This window comes from Conger conger, chromosome 9 (genome assembly GCF_963514075.1).
Source record: "Conger conger chromosome 9, fConCon1.1, whole genome shotgun sequence".
Classification (NCBI taxonomy): Eukaryota; Metazoa; Chordata; class Actinopteri; order Anguilliformes; family Congridae; genus Conger; species Conger conger.
The window spans coordinates 24,643,053-24,668,020 of record NC_083768.1 but is presented as its reverse complement, the minus strand read 5'-3'; the positions used below and the strand labels follow the sequence as shown (position 1 = coordinate 24,668,020).

The 24,968-nt window shown below is 39.8% G+C and overlaps 1 protein-coding gene across 1 annotated transcript; it reads left to right on the top strand.

Annotated features, from left to right (window-relative positions):
- The first annotated feature begins 3,011 nt into the window (after positions 1 to 3,011).
- On the top strand, positions 3,012 to 9,667 carry LOC133137604 (cadmium metallothionein-like). The gene is made up of 3 exons (XM_061255946.1): positions 3,012 to 3,017; positions 5,557 to 5,743; positions 7,057 to 9,667. The coding sequence occupies exons 1-3, from the start codon at positions 3,012 to 3,014 to the stop codon at positions 7,581 to 7,583; spliced, it is 720 nt and encodes a 239-aa protein (XP_061111930.1). The 3' UTR covers positions 7,584 to 9,667.
- Positions 9,668 to 24,968: the final 15,301 nt, after the last annotated feature.

The window sequence follows — 24,968 nt, the reverse complement described above, 5'->3', positions numbered from 1 at the left end:
GTGGGAAGCACTGCCGCCTCACAGCAAGGAGGTGGCAGTGCTGGGTTCGATTCCCCGTTGGCCGGGGCCTCTCTGTGCGGAGATTTCATGTTCTCCCCGTGTTTGCGTGGGTTTCCTCCGGGTACTCCGGTTTCCTCCCACAGTCCAAAGACATGCAGGTTAGGCTGATTGGAGAGTCGAAATTGCCCGTAGGTATGAGTGTGTGAGTGAATGGTGGGTGCCCTGCGATAGACTGGCGACCTGTCCGGGGTGTGTTCCTGCCTTGTGCCCTGCTGGGATAGGCTCCAGCCCCCCTGCGACCCTATTCAGGATAAGCGAGTTAGGATAATGGATGAATGTAAATTGTATTGGTGTAAAACCGTGGTTCCCAAACCTCTCCTATGGTACTCCAGCCAGATGAAGGTATGTAATATATGTCATCTTAAGCACACCTGTTGCAGCTAATCAAAGGCTTGAATAGATGCATCAGCTGTGCTTGAAGTGGTAGACGCTCCTGGACGCTCTGTTTGGGGTAGTATATTTTCTGAACAATTAGATTGCCTGTATCTTTTATTATATACACCCTTCTTTGATCTACTTTATTAAGGGAGTGAGCCATTTTTGAGGGCCTCATCTATTACACTTCAGGCCATTAATGAAATACTTTCCTAGCATCTATGTCACTTGCTTTACTGGAGTTAATATCACATTGTGGAAGAGATTGAGATTGTGCTGGATAACTGGAGGGTTTAAATCACAGAAAGAGGGATTCAGAAATTTTGGTTATGGTGTGTCATCACATACTTTCGTATCGTATATGTAATTGTAATAAAATAAAGATTTTAAAAAATGACCCTTATTTTTCACTTGAATTCACAATTGTGTTCATGTTCATCACTGCAAACTTCTCTGTCAATTAGGGAGAGCACAGACAAGCATGTAAACTCCTACAAAACACATTACCAGTTAAGCCTTTAAGGTGTAAGATCAAAAATATGAGATTATAATGATCTTAACTGAACCTTCTAAGGCCACTGTAACAAACACTAGTGGTAATGTAAAGCAATGAATCTTCAAAGGGTTAAGCTTGCACTGGCATGGAGTAGGGAAATAACACTGGTAGACCCATGGGGACTTGAGTGACCAGGCACTCTGGTGTGCAATGAGATGTAGATATCATACCAACCGAAATCTCTCACTCCCTACGTGATATCATGGTCAATTACGCATTCACCAGGGTTGGATTCAATACAAGATTGTGGCACCCATCCTTACAATAGAACAATGGTTTACCAGAGCACCCAGCACCTTTAATAAAAGCCATTATAAAACACACACACACACACACACACACACACACACAATACTATTATGAGGTCCATTTCAGTCAGCGGTACTGTTTGCTTTGTTCACTGAACTAAGAAATGTATCTCAATTTATCAGTTTGGAGATAGCTGAAAAATCTTCGTTTCCTTTCAAATGTATTACCTACAGCTGCTTTGAGAAGATGATAGGGTTACTCATTTATTTTGAAATGTAGTTACTTTCTATGAATAATTCATTTTTATTTCCTTTTATTTCATAAAGGAGACCACTGTGCTCTCCTAACCTGTAGTTAAGAATGTAAGAATGGTTCATTGGTGCATTATAACAAACAATCTTAAAAGTACATTGGAATCTTTTTGTTTCCTTCTTGGTTTTGCAACAGGGGGAAGCACACAGGTATTTTGGCTGCTACGCCTTCTTTTGCTTTGTGAAATGACAAAGCCAACAAAAACTAGATAAGGAACAATCTTTTTATTGGAATGTGAATGATATTTATTCATGTTCTGAATTACTCCATAGCTGAGGTAGTGACCTTAAAAATAAATATATTAAATACCTAATAAAGTGCTCAGTGAGTGTATGCTCTCACAGAATGGTACAAGCTTGAATTCCAGGTGGCCCATCCCACTGTTTCACCATTGCATAGCACACCACAGGGACGGCAAAGTTCAATTGGTTCCATAAAAGTGAAAAATAGTGTGTGCAGTCCCCTTTCTCCAAAACTAATAGAGTTTGCAAGCACAAGACTAGCCTAGTTCAGGACTGCTCTACCATAACTGATCATCAAAGCATACATTTGATTGGTACTATGACATGTATATACAGTACATGTCATTTCACTTATAGCTTTAAAACTGCAGAGAAACTATTGCTATTAATTTATAAAATAAATGTAAAATAAATAAATGTTATCTAATTTAAATTATAATTGTATAACTATCAAGTCTTCATATAACAGAAAGGGCTACATACGCATGGTGCCAGCATTTACACAAAGGAAATAATGAGGGAAATTAAAGAGGATTCAACTTTAAAGCCACTGCTCATGAAAAAAAACATTAGTATATTTTCTAGCTTGGTGATTTTCACTTCTTCTCACACTTTTTGAACCTAAGGGGGAAGGTTTTAGACCCGTTTTTCCCAGGACTGCCCTATAATTACCATCGGACTGTAATTACCATAGCTGTAAATTCTGATTGTGTTATGTACACAATACTTTAGGGTATCTGGACACCCTGTGTCTGAAGGAGGATTAAATAATACATTCAAAAATTAAAGAAACATTATTTTTCCCTTTTAGAATTTATGACTATGTGTGGCTTTAAATGAATGTCCTGTGATGTCCTGCTGACTTTGAAAATTATTTGATATGGCTTAATTCTGCTTCTGTTTTGGCTCTGAATGAGGAATGATTCACTTCCTGCTGATAACAAAACAATTCCTTTAGAAAGATTATTGCTTGGCAAAGTCTAAGTATGTGACCCAAATGTATTACCTGCTAAATCATTATCTCTCATTACATTTTGTCACGTTGAAAGAACAAAATCATGACAACATGTGACATACTTTGTTTCTATATGAACTACTATATGAGAGATAGTAATAGTTCTGAGCACACCACAGCATTGTTTTGCTATACGCAGACTGGATTCTGCCTCAGTCAGAAGTTCTCTATTCTAACTGGACAGACCAACTCCTTTATTGCCATGAGGGTAATTGAATACTGCAGTGGCTAGGTTCACAGAGGTCTTAGGTGCTGTGGCAGTGAGCTGAGAGGACCTGTACTCACACATATACCAGACTTGTGCAATAAAGTTATAGAGATACAGTAAGGGGGAGGAAAAAAAACGTAACAAGACCATGTTCATTATGAATCACCTCCTAATTTTCCTGCGTGACACAAAGTAGAAAACAGGTTTTTTTTGGGGGGGGGGGGGTTTGGGGGATTGGGCGGTTTCTACATGACTGAACTAAAATCCACAGTTGTATTTCTCAAGTTTCTTCCACCTATACCTGCAAGCCAGGCGCAGAAGTACACATCCAGTACACATCTGATCCATTTTACAGCCAGTAAGTGACAATATTGCAGTGAATGTGTCACAGTTTTACAGGAGAGTTCTGGCGCTGTGGGCATCTGATGTGCTCTTGTACTGAACCAAAATAACTTGCCCACTAAAATCCACTCTCCAAAAAGGACGAGGTCATGTGTTCTGCTGTTCCAGATCCCTACTCAGAGCTAACAATTGATATAGCTGAAGCTCTAATAAAGCCCAGCTTTTGTTCATGTTGGGCACTTTCAGAGACATTTAGAAACTTTCAGAGAGATTTTAATATGCAAAATATTGTATTGTGCAGTGCCTTTGAAATGTAGGGTAATGGTTGTTAAAATCTTTGCTATATACATTACAGTACTGGCAGAAATTATGGAAACAATGTGCTTAAAGAAGTTTTGTTGTTGGAAAAACATGTGACCACCAATAATTTGAAATAAAGTATAAAGCCAAAAAAAAATCTTCTTTGCATGAATATTGTCATTTCATGTAGTAAAATACTGTGCAAGATAATTACAATATTTCCAACAGTAAGATACATAAGACTGCTCAATTATAGTGGCACAGTATGAAATGACAAGTATAGGGAGGTGTAATGATTATTATTTGTTGAACACAATTATTTATTCATTTTTGTTTTATGATGACGTTACATTTAATACATTTATCATGTCAGAAATATTGCATTAGTTTAATCAAGAGGAGCTGTGAAGAAACCCTACAAACAATGTTCAGTGACATCACCAGCAGTCTCCAGAGGGCAGGAGTGAAAATATCAGCTCCCATAAAAGACTTTGAGAGCAGAAATACAACCTCTCACCAGTAGTAAAAATCAAAAGGCCAGATTAGAATTTCACAAAAATATAGATATGAGCCAGAAGAATTTTGGAACAAAGTTTTGTTTCCTTCTTTTTTTTTACTTAAGCTAAAAAAAAAACGTTACCGAAACAGTAAGCCAAAAGCCGAAAGTGTGGACTGTGGAGGAATGAACAGGCTGTAATTCCAAGTTACCCCTCAATGTGAAATATTGAGGAGGTAGTGTATTAGCTTGGGAATGTGTGGCTGTCTCTAGGAGAGGCTTATTTACCTTTATTGGTGATGTAACAGAGGATGGCAGCAGTTGGGTGAATTTAGAAGTGCACGGACATATTTGTCAGGTTATGTACAAAGAAACTGCTCCAACCTCATGGGAGGGTGCTTCATCTAAAGCGCTAACCAAGTGCAGAAAGACAACAAGCCCAAACACACTGCCTATTCAACAAAAGTTGAAAAACTGGAATGTTTTACACTGGCAAAGTCAGTCACCTGATTTAAATCCAGTCAGGCACGCATTTCACTCGCTACAGAGAGAAACCCTCTGAAACAAAGATCACCTGAAAGCAGCTGCAGTGAAGGGCAGCTCCAAAGAAGAAACGAAATGTTTGGTGATGTCAATGGGTCATAGACTTGATGCACGTACTGCATTTAAGGACTATGTAACAAAACATCAGACTTTATTACTTTAATTTACTTTAACTTAAAGTAATTTTGGGACAGCTGTTTCTGTAAAATGTTACAAAATAAAAGCTTATACTAGTCTGAATATGAGAAAAGTATTGAGTCCGTAATTTTCTCATATTCATCCAAGTATATAGCAAAAATAAATGATTTCTCTCTACCGTTCCCATACTCTTGGAGAGTACTGTCTACCTATTAGAATGAAAAATATACAAAATATTATACTTAAAAAAGCAAGAATGGCAACGATAGATCTATAGATCTCCAGTAAACCCTGACTGAAGCAGGCATCTTTGTGGAATTCCTCAGAAAGGAGTGAGGTGGGAGGTCTATGGTGCTTCTCTCTTTTATCAGAAAGTATAGGTCATAACAAGGAAATACACATTTTTGTGAAGTCTTCATGCAGTTGGCTAACAGCAAGAGCAGTGTTTATGTAGTGCCAGCATTCAAACAAAGAGGGCAAATAATTAGGGGAATTGAAACGGTAAACAACATTTGATATCAGTAACATTTAAATATGCTGAAGGGGTTTTTTGGAGGAACTCCTGAGAGAAAGGATTCTGAAAGGGTTATCGGTAAACAAATGGAACACTCCGCCTCCTCCGTGATCTGGGACTTTTTATGACCCTCTGTATATGGCTCCGACGAACAAATTCCAGAGGTTGGATCGCATGTGATGGAGTCACGCCTGTTTCAGCAGTAGACCACGATAATACAGCCGTATATAAGCTCACACGGACACCCACAACCAACATTTGTCTTTCAGAGAAACACCACAGCAGCTTCTGCAGCCTCACTGAACACCTTGAAGCAGATTCTCTTCTTCCAGCATGAAGCAGCTTTTTCAAACACTCACAATCTTGGCGCTGCTTGCTTCTGCCTTTACACAGGTAAGCATCTACATGTTATTGATGGCTCTGTACACATGCTGTGGAGATTATTGCATGGGGATGGTGTCTCTGACCTGAAAATTGGTCCAGCTGCTTTTAAGTAGGTCCATCTGGTTTGAAGCTGGTTTTGAGATGGTCAAGCTAGAAAAAAGATGGTTGAAACAGAAACCATGTTGGCAAGACCATGTCCACCTTTACACAGACAACAGGAGATCACCAAATTCCAAAAATTTTATTTTTCCTTTATTTAACGAGGGAAGTCACATTGAGATTAACATCTCTTTTTCAAGTGATCCTCGGCCAAGAAGGTATCATACCTATTTTAGATGGTATCCAGCTGAAGCAGAAGCTGATTAAAGCTAGATTCCATATTCAGCTAGTAGCTATTTTACAGTGTTAGAAAATGGTAAATCTATTTAATTTTATGTTGAACACATAATTTGTTATTTAGGCAATTCCAGCGTTATGGATGTGACATTTGGACACAAAATGACAAACAAAATGTCTTCTTACATATTAATTTTTCCACTTGGCTGAGGGGAAGGGCCAAAAAATAATTTCTAAAATATTGTTAAGCCAGAAAAATGTTACAAATAACTTGCATTTTTGGGAGAGTTTACACTTTCTAAAAGCTCTTTAAATGTGAAAGTCTAATGCAGAAAGTTTGATATCCATCTAATGTAGGAGACTTGTCAGAACATTAAAATATCAATTTAGAAAATATTTGGATCTACGTCTTGATTTTTATGAAGAGACACCAGCTTTATGGATGTGACACTTCTGAACATTATTTAACAATCTACGTCCCAATCAAATTTTATTAGTTGTCATCTGAAATGGATCTGAATATCAGTTTTGACTTTGAGAAGTTGGCTGCCGAATAGCAATGGTAATGGATCTAATAAATCCATTTTTTAAGCATTTTTCCATTTTTCTGTTGTTAGCCTACATTTTATCAGATTTCAAAATGGTCACAATTGAAATGAGAGTGAAATAATGCAAACATTTCCTTAAATGTTATGATTCACTCTAGGGCATGTCCTAAAATGTCTAATAATAGCATGATTTGTGGGTTGAGTGAAAAAGAGATACATCCTGTCAAGGTAATGCCACATAGGCATAGGGTAGGTAATATAGTTGGTTAATCTGTGCAACCAATCTCAGGTAGAATAAAAGCATGGCTTGGTAGCATGCATGTATGCAGCCTAACCTTGACAGGAAATATGCATTGTTTTCATTAATCTCCAAGAAGGACATTCCATATTACAAATTGTATGAAACCAATGCTCAAACCTTTTTCTGTTTCCAATTAGACAACACAGAACCCTGCACAAACAGCAGCCAGCACTGCTGCAACACCAGCACCGACAGCAGCCAGCACTGCTGCACCACCAGCAGCCAGCACTGCTGCACCACCAGCAGCCAGCACTGCTGCACCACCAGCAGCCAGCACTGCTGCATCACCAGCACCGACAGCAGCCAGCACTGCTGCACCACCAGCAGCCAGCACTGCTGCATCACCAGCACCGACAGCAGCCAGCACTGCTGCACCACCAGCAGCCAGCACCGCTGCACCACCAGCAGCCAGCACTGCTGCATCACCAGCACCGACAGCAGCCAGCACTGCTGCACCACCAGCACCGACAGCAGCCAGCACTGCTGCACCACCAGCACCGACAGCAGCCAGCACTGCTGCACCACCAGCAGCCAGCACTGCTGCACCACCAGCAGCCAGCACTGCTGCACCACCAGCAACGACAGAAGCAAGCACTGCTGCACCACCCAAAACAACCGAAAGTGGTACTTCCAAGCTTATGGGCTGTGTATATCTGCTCCTTAGTACCACACTAGCTCTGCCCCTGCTTTCCGGTTGGCAGTGAACTCTCCATTCAGGTCTGGCACGCTGGACTAACTCTGCACACTGGCAGAGAAGAGAGAAGCTATGAAAGACGTCTGGTGCGTGCAATATTTCAGAACTATAAAATAAAAAATATGCAGTATATTCTGACAGGAGCTTGCTTTGCTCTTTCAATGGCTTGAAAAATAAGTGGACTGCATACGTGGGTCAGTGATGGGTAAACCAAAGAAAAATTGAATTTGGCATATTGGCAAATAAAATAGGTTAAAATCAGTTTTTATGTTATGAAATATAAATACAACTTGAGGTTTTAAAAATGATTATATCATGAATTACTTAATTTTATGCTTCTCAGATTCTATTTATTTTCTGTTTAAAAATGTATATAAATAAATAGGATCTTCCCATTAAACCAGAATTTCTAGAGGACAATATTTAGTAGTACCCCTAAAAAGGGGAGGGGGACCTTTCTGTCATCCCATTATCTTTCAATTCCACCCTCCTTCACTCCACACCCCCACTCCAGCGAAAGAATGTGGAGCAAAGGAGATGAGTTAAGGAGTGGAGCAAAGGAGTGAACGAGGGGGAGTGAAGAAAATCGGGACAAGCCTTTCGGCTTCGCCGTCATCAAAGCCGACTTCCTGTGTTGAGGAATTAGCCCTATGATAACCGTTATTTTTTTGATGAGCCCACACATATTCACTTAGCCAATTAAAGATCATACGCGTGGCCAGGCCATTTCAAGCTACAAAGTTGCTTGTAAGTTCCAAGCACAAGTTGTGCAGTAGGATACAGTAGCCTGTATAAACACAAACCTAACATTGCGGTTCGCCTCGAGACACTAATTAATAGGTAACCAGCAACATTGGATCAAAGTAAAAATCAAAACAAACATATTTACTATAATCCCAGAATCCCAATGTGTCCGAAAACCTTGTACTGTAGCAGTTTTTTTCTTGCCCATTGTCAGTTGCATCAGACATACATTAATTCAGAAACATTTATGTAGATTAGTGAAACATAGCCTAGCCTAGCCTAGCATATCCTAGCCTAGCCTAACATAGCCTAGCTTCATATGTGAGTTATCGTTTTCCAATGTTCAGTGTTCGCGTTGAAAAACTATTATTTCCCACTGTAACATCTGTAACAAATGTATTGGCAATAAATATGTCATTTGGACATGGTTAGTTGAGTAAATTCATCCATGCATGTTTACGTACGTTACAGAAATAATTTTAGCTGCCATGCTTATTAAGAGTCATGCTGCTTTTATGTACAATTTAACAAATAGATAAACCGGCTACCCTGTTTTAAATTGCAGAAGATTTGTAGGATATGAGCCACAAAAACAAACTGAAATTCGCATCCCAGGTACAGTAATATGCCTGATAATAACGTCACACGAATTTGGCTAAATATTTAGCATAATTGGGGGAATTCAAGTTCCCTGCTGCCATCTCCGCTTTCTGGATCTGACCAGTGCCAGATTTAGCTAATTGGGTTTTCACGGTATGTGGTTGGGAGCATAATGGAGTCATCCAGAAACGTGAAAGGACATCCAATAAGACATACATCGTTGTACACTTTAGAGGAGTGGAGCAGGGAAATGGGAAATTGGGAAATTGGAGGGAGGCAGTCCACAAAGAATGGTTTTCAGGGCACGGAATGTAGGAGGGTGGCAGAGACGTTAGGGAGTATACACTTCCCGGCTATTGGGACACACCCAGGGATTTTGGAGTGGACAGGCCTATTCAGTAGAGAAATAAACAAAGCTCCTTATAATTTCTGACTTCATCAATAAATATATCAGTCTATTATGAATTACCATTGATGTTAGAATTTACGGCTTCGGCGGTTCATTACATTCATAAACAGAAATATGTATTTTGTAATTGTGTAATATAGTGAATAATAATTGGGCTACGCTAACCGAATTGCCTTGTGTAAACAAATGTAACATGCAATTGTTTTTCCACCTCCAGTATGTAATGACTGTGAACTCAAATGTGTACAATAAACATGTATATTAAATAAAATGTTTTAAAGTTTCAGTTTCATAAATAAAACTGACTGACACGGGATCTTGCCTAAAAAATACCCATGTTTGCACATTTAAAATTGTATTTTCTTTCTGCTTGCACCAAATGACAGTGACAGTGACAATCATGCAGACAAAGGTTTCAGGAGCTCAATCCAAACACTTACAAAAAAATAAAAAATAAAAGAATACCAGCAAAATTATGTTTGGGGATTTTTATTCTGCATTCAGCGCTATCAAACCACACATAATACTAAAGAACATGTTTGATTTGGGGGGTTAACAATAACATAATTTATTGGGTTAACTGTTTTGCAAACAGTAAGAGTTAAAGGTACAATAGGTAATATTTTTGTGTTAAAACATTGTTACAGGATCATTGTAAATTCCTTCCCATCATTGAAAAAGGCTCACTGACATGTTGACTCACCCTCTGCCTGTGTTTATAGTCCTTAAATTTGGGTTTCAAAATATACAGCTGACGGGCCGGCACTCTGTACCAAAACATTGTATAGCTGTACAGTAATTCTAGCTCATTGGTTGAAAATTGGTTCCTCCCTGTAAACCTTAACTGTTGTCTTTACCTGTGTTATTTACTTGTGTCATTAGGATGATATCTTCACTAGTTTTGTTTGGCTAGGTAAGCAGTATATTAATACATTTGCATGTGGCGGTATTATAAATTAAAAAAAATAATCAGTTGATCAAATAGGCCCTAGTCCTTATCTTTGTTGTACAGGTAGCAGTTGAAATTGTTCTTCCTTCTTCCTTCTTTATCTAGCCTATATTCCTCTTAAAGTACACCAGATTGATGCATTTAACTGTTCAAATTGACGAAATTTGTCTCCCGGTGGGAGCTTGCCACAATGCTATCACATTGAAAACACGGTTTGCAAAACATTCACGTTGCTTGCAGCAAGCGCTTCTTTCCCCTGTTCCACCAAAAAGTTAGCAACATCTTTGGGCTACTATTCTCTTTTAATATGGGATATACATGCTTGTTTCTGATTTAGTGTTTTTCAGAGGGAGAAATCTGAAAAATCCCAATCTGCCAACTTGATAAGCAACCCCCTTCTTTTCTTTTTTTCTCTCGCACCTTTCACCACCATTGACTGATTGGTTACATAGAAGCCCTAAGTAAGTAACCGTCTTATTATTTACAAACATTCGGATTTGTCCTATACTGTCCTTCAAACATCACATGCTATACACACAGCTTGCTTCGACACTGTGTTTGCATTACGTACTACGACAATGGTAAATATTGTCACTGTACACTAGTGAGAAAAGACCATATGCTGGTGGCAGACAAGGAGACTGCTATTGTAAATACTGTTCTTGAAAACAATTGCCTCTGCCTGAAAGACATCAAGATAAAATCATTCAAGACAGTGTTGTCTTTCAAAATATCACAATTGTAGGTTTGGTCACTAGATTAGATTAGTCTTTATTGACCCCCCAGGGGGAAATTCTTTTGACTATTGACTGAGTTTTGTAGAGAAATGTGGTGGTAATCATGAAGTTAGTCCATAAGGTACCTTTTGAATGGAGCACTGCCATAGTGAAAGAACTGTGGTGTCAATATGTAATATTGTATTGTCAGAAATCATATGGTACATGCTACTGAACTATGTGGAAAAACATCTATGGCCTATTGCAAATGATAGGCATGATGTGGCCTAGTAAACACCTATGAACCGTAGACAGCCTTAAACATGTTTGGCATTAAAGCAGGGAAATACTTAAAAACGTGTAGTCCGACACAATTTTCTGTCTAGTTTCAGCTGAACTTAGATTTTCCTAACTCTGCTAAGAAAAAAGTAATTCATAGATGCTAAATTGTGCCGCTTGGCCATTAAAAAAAAAATCATTTTGGCTTACTACAACAGCACCACTTGGTATATGACTTGAAGTCAAATAGATTTTTTTTGGGTACTTCAAAAGGTATAATAGTCCTAGCTATGTAAAAAAAAGTTGTTCCTGCTATGTCTTGGTATGTTTTCATTTGATCAAATATCCTGGTTAAGAACAGACTAAATTAATTCAAGTAGATACTTATAATTTTGTAATAACTTACAAAAAGTATACAATGCCAAAGTTGAATCTGGCATTGTAAATGACCCAAAAGTGTTAGATGCCAAGATGTTAGACCCAAGTTGATGGTATGGTAGAAAGTTTTCAATCAATATGAAACTTTATGTTCATCATCTGTAAATGTGATAATGTGTTCTAAGAGGCTTCTAGTGTTTGGGTGAACAGAACCAGGGAAATAATACTGCCAGTGCTATAACATAAGTGGAATATGTACACTACTGTTAAAGGTACAATAGGTAATTTTGGACTTCTATCGGTCAAGAGAGGAATAGCATCAACAAACACGCTCAAACCACAACACTGTTTATCCCTCCCCCTTCTCTGTGAATGCACTGACGTTGAAACGCCATTGGCTGTGGCAATTAGAACATTTGTAGCGCTTTTTCAAATTTTATTACAAGGGTGCGAAATGGTCTGTTGCATATACTGTGGGGCGAATCCTTCCTGATTGACGTTACAAATTGAGAGTTGTACAGCTGCCATTGTATTTATTATAAAGTTAAGGTTTTTGGCTAACTATACAAGGCCCTTGCTTGACATGAAAATATTGTCAATTAATCTTTAGCTATGTGCTTCTTTGTCTTGTGGTGGAAGTTTATCACGTGACTAACGTTACAAAAACTACTGGAAGTAGAAAATTGCATCTAACACATTGTAAAGACTATATATCAGTAATAAACAGAATAATAATCATTGATATCGTGTGTAATAATAAATATATTGTGACTGAGGGCGACATTGGCTCAGGCGGTAAGAGCAGTCGTCTGGCAGTCGGAGGGTTGCCGCTTCGATCCCCTGCGCAGGCTGTGTCGAAGTATCCCTGAGCAAGACACGTAACCTAATGACCCCTAAAATGCTCCTGACAAGCTGCCGGGCATGGCAGCCAATCACCGTTGGTGTGCGAGTGTGTGCCTGAATGAGACGCATCAATTGCACAGCGCTTTGGATAAAGGCACTATATAAATGCCAGCCATTTACCATTTCATGACATTACAACTTGTCAACTTACCGTATAGCAGTCCACAAGCCACTTTGCATACCTGTTTGCAGCTTGGGTTGGCAGAGTTTAGTATAAGAGCTCTAAGAGTATAAGTGGCATGGAGGCACTAATATTGCTTAAATTGTTAACAATGATATTATTCCAAACACCCATTTTCATCTTATGGCACGGCTCCACTGCAGCCATCAACGTCAGCCATCGGCATCAGATATTGAACGCCGAGGGAACAAATCCATCGCAATTAACGACAGCGGCTCCACAGTAGCCATCGTGTCACATTCGATGTCAGCATCAAAGTAAGAGAATCCTCTATACTTGGGGAATATATCCCTTGGTTTGGGGAGTAAAGATAAATATCTAATATTGATAACTGGCTAGATATTGTAATAGAAATGTATGTGATGGAAAAGATCACTTTCTCAGTAAATTTACTAATTAACACATTTTTTTAATGTTGGGAAAGGTGGGTTGACTATGTGATCCCTTTAAGAGACGATTTTGTGCCAATATGAATTGAAACTAAGTAACCTTCTGTTTTTATTTTCACTGATTATTAACAAGATAAGTTTGCTGTAGGTTTGCCCCCTTACAAAGAAAGGAACTGTGTAGAATTTTAATCATAGGTACATTAACATTGAGAGACAGAAGATCACAAAATAATCCACAATAACAACATCATATCAATTTTATAAATTTAATATCATATTTTCACATGAAATAAGTATTTGACTTAATACTTGGCGGAGAAACCTTTGTTGGCAAGCACAGAGGTCAGACATTTGTTGTAGTTTTTCATCAGGTTTGCACAGATCTTGGGAGGGATTTTAAGGGAATCCTTAAGGTTCCGAGGCTGTCGCTTGGCAACTCGAAGGGATTTAGGTCTGGAGACTGGCTAGGCCACTCCAGGACCTTAATATGCTTCTTTTTGAGCCACTCCTTTGTTGCCTTGGCCATATGTTTTGGGTCATTGTCATGTTGGAAGACCCATCCACGACCCATTTTCAGTGCTCTCACTGAGGGAAGGAGGTTGTCGCCCAAAATTTCCTGGTACATGGCCCCATTCATCCTCCCCTCGATACGGTGAAGTTGTCCTGTCCCCTTAGCTGAGAAACACCCCCAAAGCATAAGGTTTCCACCTCCATGCTTTACAGTGGGGATGGTATTCTTGGGGTTGTACTCAGCATTTCTCTTCCTCCAAACACGGCGAGTCGAGTTGATGCCAAATAGTTCTATGTTGGTCTCATCTGACCACATCACCTTCTCCCAAGCCTCCTCTGGATCATCCAGGTGTTCTTTGGCAAACTTCAGACGGACCTGTACATGTGCCTTCTTCAGCAGAGGAACCTTGCGCGCGCAGCAGGATTTTAATCCTTCATGGTGTAGTGTGTTACTGATGGTTCTCTTCGTGACTGTGGTCCCAACTGCCTTTAGGTCAATAACAAGCTCCTCCTGTGTAGTACTGGGCTGATCCCTGACCTTTCTCATGATCATTGACATCCCACGAGGCGAGATCTTGCGTGGAGTCCCAGACCGAGGGAGATTGGCGGTGACTTTGTGTTTCTTCCATTTTCTAATAATTGCTCCAACAGTTGTTAACTTCTCACCAAGCTGCTTGCTTATTTTCTTGTAGCCCATCCCAGCCTTGTGCAGGTCTACAATTTTGTCCCTGATGTCCTTGGACAGCTCCTTTGTCTTGCCCATGGTGGAAACGTTGGAATCTGATTGTGTGGACCGGTGTCTTTTATACAGCTACATAACGATGTAACGAGTTGACACAGGTGTTTTGGGTAATGAGTTGAGATTAGGAGTGCTTCTTAATGGAAGATTTACTGTCTGTGGGAGCCAGAATTATTGCTGATTGGGAGGGGATCAAATACTTATTTCATGCAAAACTACGATAATAAATTTATAAAATCTATATGATGTTGTTATTGTGGATTATTTTGTGATATTCTGTGTCTCAATGTTAAAATGTACCTATGATTAAAATTCTACACAGTTCCATTCTTTGTAAGTGGGCAAACCTACAAAATTAGCAAGGGATCAAATAATTATTGCTCCCACTGTATATAAGGTAGAATGCATCGGTATTGTATGGGATACGGAATATGCTTGTACTCTCTGTCTCTGGTATGTCATTCCCTGGATGTACATAGTTGTGCAACAAATTGTGAAAAATTTATAAAGATTTAAAAAAATAAAATAATAATAATAATAATAATAATATTTTTTTTTAAGTTAGAGAATTGCTTGGATTTCTTGATGAACACGCGCATTCATTCCCATATAGTGAATTGATTTTAATTAGAAATTCAGCTGTTGTGCTTCTTTTTCTTATTTAACTCCATACAAATTATGAAGTGTGTGGCTGTTCACATCGGCTACGTGATCTATGCACGTACTACAGGTGCCGGTAGAATGTCAAAATGATGGCTGATGGCGATGGCTTACGTTGAAGGCTGCAGTGGAGCCGTGCTATTAATGACAAAATACTTAGAACTAAAAATGTGTTTCAGTGAGGTTGTATCTATAGATTTAGGTCTAATTTAGATTTAGAATTTTGTACATAGAGCTTTAATTAAATTCTGATTCTTTTTAATATTCAAATGGCGTGTAATGACTTTACATGTGACTGAGGTTACATTTTTCCACATCAGCCCTGTCAGCACAAATAGCTGACCAGGGGTTTTACTTGCCATCTTGGGGCCAAGTACTGGAAAAACTAATTACACGTTTCTCTTGACAGCTGTAATTATGGTAAAGAAATCAATTTACTGGAATCTCAAAGAAAACTTTCATACTGAAAGCCAGTTTGCGCGTTGCTAAGGACGATTGTTTGTGATCGTTTAAGTGGCACTTATTTGTAGGAGCCACATGGAAAAATGAGAAGCCAGTAACTTTCAGGTCTTATCATGTTAGTACACCTGTTAAATATTCTCTACTATATATATATATATATATATATTTATTTATTTTTATTTTATTTTTTTTACAGTGCATCCGGTAAGTATTCATAGCGCTTCACTTCTCCCACATTTTTTTATCTTACAGCCTTATTCCAAAATGGAATAAATTCATTTATTTCCTCAAAATTCTACACACAACACCCCATAATGACAACATGAAATAAGTTTTTTTTTAAATTTTAGCAAATTTATTAAAAATAAAAAACTAAGAAATCACATGTACATAAGTATTCACAGCCTCAAGACTTTTTGAATATGATGCCACAAGCTTGGCACACCTATCTTTGGGCAGTTTCGCCCATTCCTCTTTGCAGCACCTCTCAAGCTCCATCAGGTTGGATGGAGAGCGTCGGTGCACAGCCATTTTCAGATCTCTCCAGAGATGTTCAATTGGATTCAAGTCGGGGCTCTGGCTGGGCCACTCAAGGACATTCACAAAGTTGCCCTGAAGCCACTCCTTTGATATCTTGGCTGTGTGCTTAGGATTGTTGTCCTGCTGAAAGATGAACCGTCGCCCTAGTCTGAGGTCAAGAGCGCTCTGGAGCAGGTTTTCATCCAGGATGTCTCTGTACATTGCTGCATTCATCTTTCCCTCAATCCTGACTAGTCTCCCAGTTCCTGCCGCTGAAAAACATCCCCACAGCATGATGCTGCCACCACCATGCTTCACTGTAGGGATGGTATTGGCCAGGTGATGAGCGGTGCCTGGTTTCCTCCAAACATGACGCCTGGCATTCACACCAAAGAGTTCAATCTTTGTCTCATCAGACCAGAGAATTTTGTTTCTCATGGTCTGAGAGTCCTTCAGGTGCCTTTTGGCAAACTCCAGGCGGGCTGCCATGTGCCTTTTACTAAGGAGTGGCTTCCGTCTGGCCACTCTACCATACAGGCCTGATTGGTGGATTGCTGCAGAGATGGTTGCTCTTCTGGAAGGTTCCTCTCTCCACAGAGGAATGCTGGAGCTCTGACAGTGACCATCAGGTTCTTGGTCACCTCCCTGACTAAGGCCCTTCTCCCTCGATTGCTCAGTTTAGCAAGGAAGAGTCCTGGTGGTTACGAACTTCTTCCATTTACGGATGATGGAGGCCACTGTGCTCATTGGGACCTTCAAAGCAGCAGAAATTTTTCTGTACCCTTCCCCAGATTTGTGCCTTGAGACAATCCTGTCTCGGAGGTCTACAGACAATTCCTTTGACTTCATGCATGGTTTGTGCTCCGACATGCACTGTCAACTGTGGGACCTTATATAGACAGGTGTGTGCCTTTCCAAATCATGCCCAATCAACTGAATTTACCACAGATGGACTCCAATTAAGCTGTAGAAACATCTCAAGGTTGATCAGTGGAAACAGGATGCATTTGAGCTCAATTTTGAGCTTCATGGCAAAGGCTGTGAATACTTATGTACATGTGATTTTCTTTCATGTTGTCATTATGGGGTGTTGTGTGTAGAATTTTGAAGAAAAAAATGAATTTATTCCATTTTGGAATAAGGCTGTAACATAACAAAAAGTGAGGCGCTGTGAATACTTATATATATATATACAGTGGTGTGAAAAAGTGTTTGCCCCCTTGCTGATTTCTTATTTTTTTGCATGTTTGTCACACTTAGATGTTTCAGATCAAACAAATTTAAATATTAGTCAAAGACAACACAAGTAAACACAAAATGCAGTTTTTATATGAAGGTTTTTATTATTAAGGAAGAAAAAAAATCCAAACCTACATGGCCCTGTGTGAAAAAGTGATTGCCCCCTAAACCTAATAACTGGTTGGGCCACCCTTAGCAGCAACAACTGCAATCAAGCGTTTGCGATAACTTGCAATGAGTCTCTTACAGCGCTGTGGAGGAATTTTGGCCCACTCATCTTTGCAGAATTGTTAGAATTCAGCCACATTGGAGGGTTTTCGAGCATGAACCGCCTTTTTAAGGTCATGCCACAGCATCTCAATAGGATTCAGGGTCAGGACTTTGACTAGGCCACTCCAAAGTCTTCATTTTGTTTTTCTTCAGCCATTCAGAGGTGGACTTGCTGGTGTGTTTTGGATCATTGTCCTGCTGCAGAACCCAAGTTTGTTTCAGCTTGAGGTCACAAACAGATGGCCGGACATTCTCCTTCAGGATTTTTTGGTAGACAGCAGAATTCATGGTTCCATTTATCATAGCAAGTCTTCCAGGTCCTGAAGCATCAAAGCCCCAGACCATCACACTACCACCACCATATTTTACTGTTGGTATGATGTTCTTTTTCTGAAATGCAGTGTTACTTTTACGCCAGATGTAATGGGACACACACCATCCAAAAAGTTCAACTTTTGTCTCGTCAGACCACAGAGTATTTTTCCAAAAGTCTTGGGGAACATCAAGATGTTTTCTGGCAAAATTGAGATGAGCCTTAATGTTCTTTTTGCTCAGCAGTGGTTTTCGTCTTGGAACTCTGCCATGCAGGCCATTTTTGCCCAGTCTCTTTCTTATGGTGGAGTCATGAACACTGACCTTAACTGAGGCAAGTGAGGCCTGCAGTTCTTTGGATGTTGTTGTGGGGTCTTTTGTGACCTCTTGGATGAGTCGCCGCTGCGCTCTTGGGGTAATTTTGGTCGGCCGGCCACTCCTGGGAAGGTTCACCACTGTTCCATGTTTTCGCCATTTGTGGATAATGGCTCTCACTGTGGTTCGCTGGAGTCCCAAAGCTTTAGAAATGGCTTTATAACCTTTTCCAGACTGATAGATCTCAATTACTTTCTTTCTCATTTGTTCCTGAATTTCTTTAGATCTCGGCATGATGTCTAGCTTTTGAGGATCATTTGGTCTACTTCACTTCGTCAGGCAGGTCCTATTTAAGTGATTTCTTGATTGAGAACAGGTGTGGCAGTAATCAGGCCTGGGTGTGGCTAGAGAAATTGAACTCAGGTTGGATAAACCACAGTTATGTTTTAACAGGGGGGGGCAATCACTTTTTCACACAGGGCCATGTAGGTTTGGATTTTTTTTCTCCCATAATAATAAAAACCTTCATTTAAAAAACAGCATTTTGTGTTTACTTGTGTGGTCTTTGACTAATATTTAAATTTGTTTGATGATCTGAAACATTTAAGTGTGACAAACATGCAAAAAAATAAAAAATAAAATAAAAATCAGGAAGGGGGCAAACACTTTTTCACACCAGTGTGTATATATATATATATATTTTTTTTTTTGGTCCATGTCCACCTTTTGATGAATTTGCCGTTGTACACTCCATCCATTAAAGATGTGCCATTCTGTTTGTAATCGAAAGTCCGTAAAACAAAATAATAATAAAATAATACATTAAATAATTGTTGGAAGAAAACTAGTGCTGGTGTTTGGATAAATTATTTTATTTTGAGATATGTTTGCAGTATTGTATTCATTTTGGTGCATTTTGGGCATGAAATGAACTGTGGGCACTGATGCTAAAAATGCTTGTTAGCAATTGTAAAAAAGAACTGTAACATCTGTCAGTTCCTATCTGCCATGGAACAGTTTGATTGGCTAGCTGCTCCAGTCACTCAATATGAATCTAACGGAGCACCTCTGGGATGTTCTGGGATCTCTGGCTCAGCATCAGCAGCTGAGCTGTCTGCAGCTTTTTTCCTTTCAAAGACACAGAACACTAAGATAAACAATGGATTCCATTACGCATAATATCTGGAGAAAATATTCCTATATATTATAGGTTATTTCTCTTTTGAACATGCAATCAAAATGAATGGCCCATAAGTGCCCTGTCTTTGTATACAGTCCATTTTCTACCAAAAATACATGTCAGTCAGAACTGTCCTCTGTAATGGTTGTTAATGCAAATTCCTGATTATGAGTGGCTGGCCTCAGCTGAGACAGCAAATCAATGGAGCTCTCAGAAGGAGCAGAGCAACAGGCATTGATCCTTCGGCCATCTAAAAGAGGAAGTTCTGACAGAGAAGTGCCTCCCAGTTTTGAAGTGCCGACTCATTCGTGCTGCAGACTGCAGATCCCTGGCAGCCCTGTGGAGCGAGGACGGAGGTGTAAAATGCCAAAGGTTTTTCGGGTAGTTCTCTCCTCTTTACGCAGCTGGCACCCAGACACTAATCCGTGCAGCAATCGTGAGATCCGACTTCCTGGTCTCTGCTGTAATAACAAGCTGGTGGAGTGATTCCAAGAACTGGTTAACACATTCTTTAGGGAGAGTGCACGGACGGGGAGGGCGGGCGGCTTTGGAATAGAGATGGAGAGAGCTTGGTAACGGTGGGAAAGGGTACACACATCGGAAGTGAGGGATGGCTATCGGGCTGCATTTACATCTACTGTAAATCTAATTTCAACATAGGGGAAACAGTGCGTTTATCTGATCCATTTGAGCCACATAGTGCCACACTTGGCTAAGAGCATTCACAAACGAGTGAAGATGCTACATCACTAAAGCACTTGTGATAACTACGCTATCCAAGAGCCAAAGTACAAGAACTAATCGTACACAGACTGCATCCCTAACAAGCCCTAAGAAGAGGGAAATTAAGCCATAAAAAAACAAAACAACCTAAATCTTAGTATGTTAAAGGTATATTCCCTGCATATTGTGAGAAACTTACAGGGTTTATACTGTACACACGGAAGTACTAAAGTAACTGAAAAACTACTGATATGTCGTTTATCAGTTATTTCATGTATTATCTTGTTTCTTTTAAAAAAATAACGTCTTGTCATTTCTTTTACCACTTTTACTACTGTAACAATCTAAGTTTTATATGAAGTATAAACGAAAGGGCTTCTATCGGGAAGCAGAAAGTCATAAATGAGTCCAAATTTAAAAATTCTAAAAATAAAAGCTAATCCAGGAAGTACCCATGAAATGACTCTCATCGGTGCAATAAAAACAAATGAGGGGAACAGATTGAGAAAAAAGTGTCTGCTCACAGGTGCGCTCCTAAGGGCTTTTAGTAGCGCTCATTGCTGCATTGCGTCATAGCACCTGATTAAATGGGAGCCATTACTGAGAACTACAGTTTCACCATGTGACTATGTACCACACCCCAAGCCCCAAGCAGTGCAGATAATGACATAAATAGCCCACAAACATGACTAAAACCCAATTTCTAAAACATTAATAAACAATAATAATAATAAAAATACATTTAATTCATGAACTATTGCCAAAATCAGTCCTGAACCATGCATTTTCCATAATATTGATACTTTTTTTCAACGGGTAACCTTCGGTTAACAGTATTGCTTCAGTAATTCATGATAACTTGCTATTCTGGTATGCTCAACAATGACAGTTAAACATAACGTTGCATAAGTAAAAACGGTACACATGCAGATTTGGCTAAGGGGGCAGGGTGGGGCACAGCGACAGGGTGACAGAGGAGTGCAGACAGGGCATGTTTCAAACTTGCATAAGGGCACCATATTAGCTTCACTATATTCAAACTTAAAACCTGTTATACCACTTTTTCTGCCAGAAAGAAAGGAGGTTACTGAAACTCTTCACAGAAATGTTCTGTATAGCACAGAACAGCGTGTTGTGCTTCAACACAATTCTCTGAATTCTCATGGTGCTGATCAGGTTCCTTTAGGGGAAAAGGACCATTTCACAAACAGATATAATACCACATCGATGGAGGATTAACGCTATCCCACGCAATAAATCATTCCAGCTCACAAACTGTTTGAGTTTTAAAAAAATCACAATTTTAATTAAGTATATAAAAAGGATTACGGATAAAATATGTAATAAATATTTTTTTATAATTTAGCCTTTTCTTCCATGACTAATATATATATATATATATATATATATATATATATATATATATATATATATATATATATATATATATATATATATAGTTCACAGCTTCATTAAAAATAATGAAGAATGTTATAATCGACTGATACAGTATTTGCAGGAACTACCAATGGACACAGCTGAAAACAGGCCAGCCCCCTTGATAGATTTATTTTTGCTGCAGGCACAAGTGCCCCCTTGTGGCTGCTAATTACTCAAACATGAATACCAGTGACCTTGTACTGTACTTTCTTTGCAGCACATTCAAACAGGAACTGCAGAATTATTTTATTTTAGATCCTGAGGCAATGGGTCTCCAGACAGCTACGCGGAATATAAATACAGAATAAAATATTCATGCGCAAGCGAAATGGTTTGGGGTTCAAACCCACATGTCCGGGAGCGAGTCTCAGCCAAGGCTCTCTCTGTACGGCGAGATCCCATCTTTATCTCAGCCCTCCGTCTAAACAATATGAAATAGACATAAGGGTAGGCTGCTGGTTGCCTTTCACAAAAAAGGACATGCAGAGTGTGTAATATGCACTGTCTCAGTGTCCTGTTCGCTATAGTCGTGTAGTTTGAGATGGAACCTTTAATGGACATGGAAGTGGAGCTGGGAGTGCAGGGAATTTTTGGCTGACTAAAAGGCACATGTTAAATCCATGTGAGGGCGAAATGTTGCGTTTCACATATTCAAATATGAAAACCTGTTATTTTTGCCTTTATGCCAGCAGGAAAGGAGGCTACACCGAGACAGGAGAATTTGAAAGAGGTAACTGGGACTGCAGAACATGCAGCACTGAGATTGGAATCAGCTTTCTGAAGTCTCAGCATTTTACAATAAGGAAGCATTCTACTCATTCAGAATCATTGAAATCGATTATAATAAGAATGTTTCACTTGATGTTTTTTAATGATGCGAGCATAGCATGGTCTAAAACATGTTAAGGCTGACCATAATGTGTACAACAGTAAGGAAGTAATGACATTGACATTTTCAGGAATGGATCCAGCCATGCAAGGTATTGCGTCTCCCCATGATGATAATTTCATGAAGCACTGGGACACACAATAAATTTATGTGAAAATGGCAAACATACACTCAGTGAGCATGTTATTAGGTAGACCTGTACACCAGCTTGTTAATGCAAATATTTAATTAGCCAATCATGAGGCTACGACTAAATGCATACAAGCATGCAGACATGGCCAAGTAGTTCAGCTGTTTTTCAGACCAAATGTCAGAATGGGGAAATGTGATCTACATGACTTTGACCGTGGATTGATTGTTGGTGTCAGACAGGGTGGTTTGAGTAAACTGCTGATCTCAGTCTCTAAAGTTTGCAGAGAATGGTGCGAAAAACAAAAAACATCCAGTGTGCAGCAGTTCTGCGGGCAAAAACAGCTTATTAATGAGAGAGGTCAGTAGAGAAGGACCAGACTTGTCAAAACTGACAGGAAGGTGACAGTAAAGCAAATAACCAAATTGTAAATGGCTGGCATTTACATAGCGCCTTTATCCAAAGCGCTGTACAATTGATGCTTCTCATTCAACTATGCACACACCAACGGTGATTGGCTGCCAACCAAGGCACCACCATCAGGGGCAATTAGGGGTTAGGTGTCTTCTTCAGGGACACTTCGACACACCCCAGCAGGAACGTGTCGTCCCGAGTCAAAACTCTGAAGTGGATAGGCTACAGCAGCAGGAGACCAGTGAGTCTAAAAAATAAATCAGTATTATTATCAATACATAATATCAAAACTGAATAAACACAGACTGCAGAGCCAACACTGCTGAACTCCTCTGAATCCCTTCCATAGAGAGACACAACATAAGAGAGATGAGAAGTGTCTGCAGCACCATATCAGCAGAGAGGGTACAAGAGGCTCACACACATAAAAATTATGTCGGAGAGGGTGACTCTGACCTGTAGAGAGGAACAGAGGTCATGCTGTTCCAACATCATAGTCAGCAGATTCTCCTCGGCAGTCGCCCTCAAACTGCAGCATCCGGCCTTATGAAGTGTTTGAGTCAGCAAAGCTGCTCTCACACAATGATCATGAGTGTTTCAATGCCTTCAATGCTCTCTCCAGCAGCAGGACGTCACCCATTAAGGCCAGTTTATAGTTCGGTGATCGTTGCCACCAGCGATTAACACATTTGGTCAGTCGCAACGACTTTTAGTTTATACTATAACAATGGACGATTTGATGTCGTCATTATCATCGTTGCGCCCACTGCTGAGACATGAATTGTATTGAACTTTGACCACGTCGCTGGCTCAATTGTCATGACAGTCGTATTATTGAACGTTCTCATCTGTAATTATATTTAGCGAAGTGTCAACTAGTTTACATGTATTGAGCTCGCACTTTGGCGATCGGTTCTTAGTTTATAGTTTTTCTGAGCGACAGCGTTCAAAATATAATACTATAATCTCGACCGATAATGGAATGCTGGTGAAAATTTCGTGATATCCATCGTCCGATCATACATCGCTTAAATTATAAACTGGCCTTTAATCGGACACATTGCTAAAGATGTGCTACCTTCTGACATCGAGTGTAAACTACACAAATGTACTTGTTTTATACGAAGACTCCAAAGTGTTGTGTTGCGGGCAAAACTGTACCCGCGTGGTATGGGTAGTGAATGCAGGCTTCTCCAGATGGCTGGAAAGTCAAGGGTCTATGTCCTGACACCCCCACCCCCCAATTACATTATTGGCATTTACAATAACGTTGCTCCAGTGAACGACACACGGTCCTTTAGAGCCCATTGCTGGCTGTGGAAGAAGTATTGTGGCAGGGAATACTCACGAGGGGAGGAGACACGAATCGTTTGTACATTCGCCAACGAAATGAGTGAGAAAGGGGTTATTCAAACTCGAGCTCAGCCGAACTGCTCTCTTTGATCTTTTTAGAGCTCCCGTCGCAGCTTCCAACATGCAGCCTCTTCGAAAATGGATACAGGCAAACGGCTAAAGCGTATCATCTTAGTCTCGCTTTATTGTACACAGAATAGCTAGCTGGTGAAATTGTTCTCACTTGTCTGATAGCGCAACACTGTTTACCGGTGATATTTCAGAGAACTGCCAACACTTCTTGTATCGCCATTGTTCTTCAGGACGCCGCCATACGTTCCTCCATTTTTCTTGTTTTCGGCGCTCCACCATCTTCTCTCTCCTGATTGGTTGACTCGTCATTCTCACCAGCCACGGACAGGCTAAAGAGATGTCCACACATTGGTCACGCTGCCCATGCATGGACTCTGAAAGGCGAAAACTCCCAAATATAAAATAAATACAAAGCATCTTTTTAAAGTTGACCTTGCATTCATATGGCTCTCTGGCATTGCATGCATGGACGACGTCACTTGGGTGAGCTGAGCAGAGCCAGCAGGTTAGCCGCTCCGCTGATTTAAATGTATCCTTAGAACTGAACCGAACAAGGCATCACACTTTGATCGACACCACA

Excerpts from the sequence above, each read along its gene's own strand:
- LOC133137604 (XM_061255946.1), top strand. Across the intron at positions 5,744-7,056 it reads TTGCTTCTGCCTTTACACAG|ACAACACAGAACCCTGCACA; the intron begins GTAAGCATCTAC and ends GTTTCCAATTAG.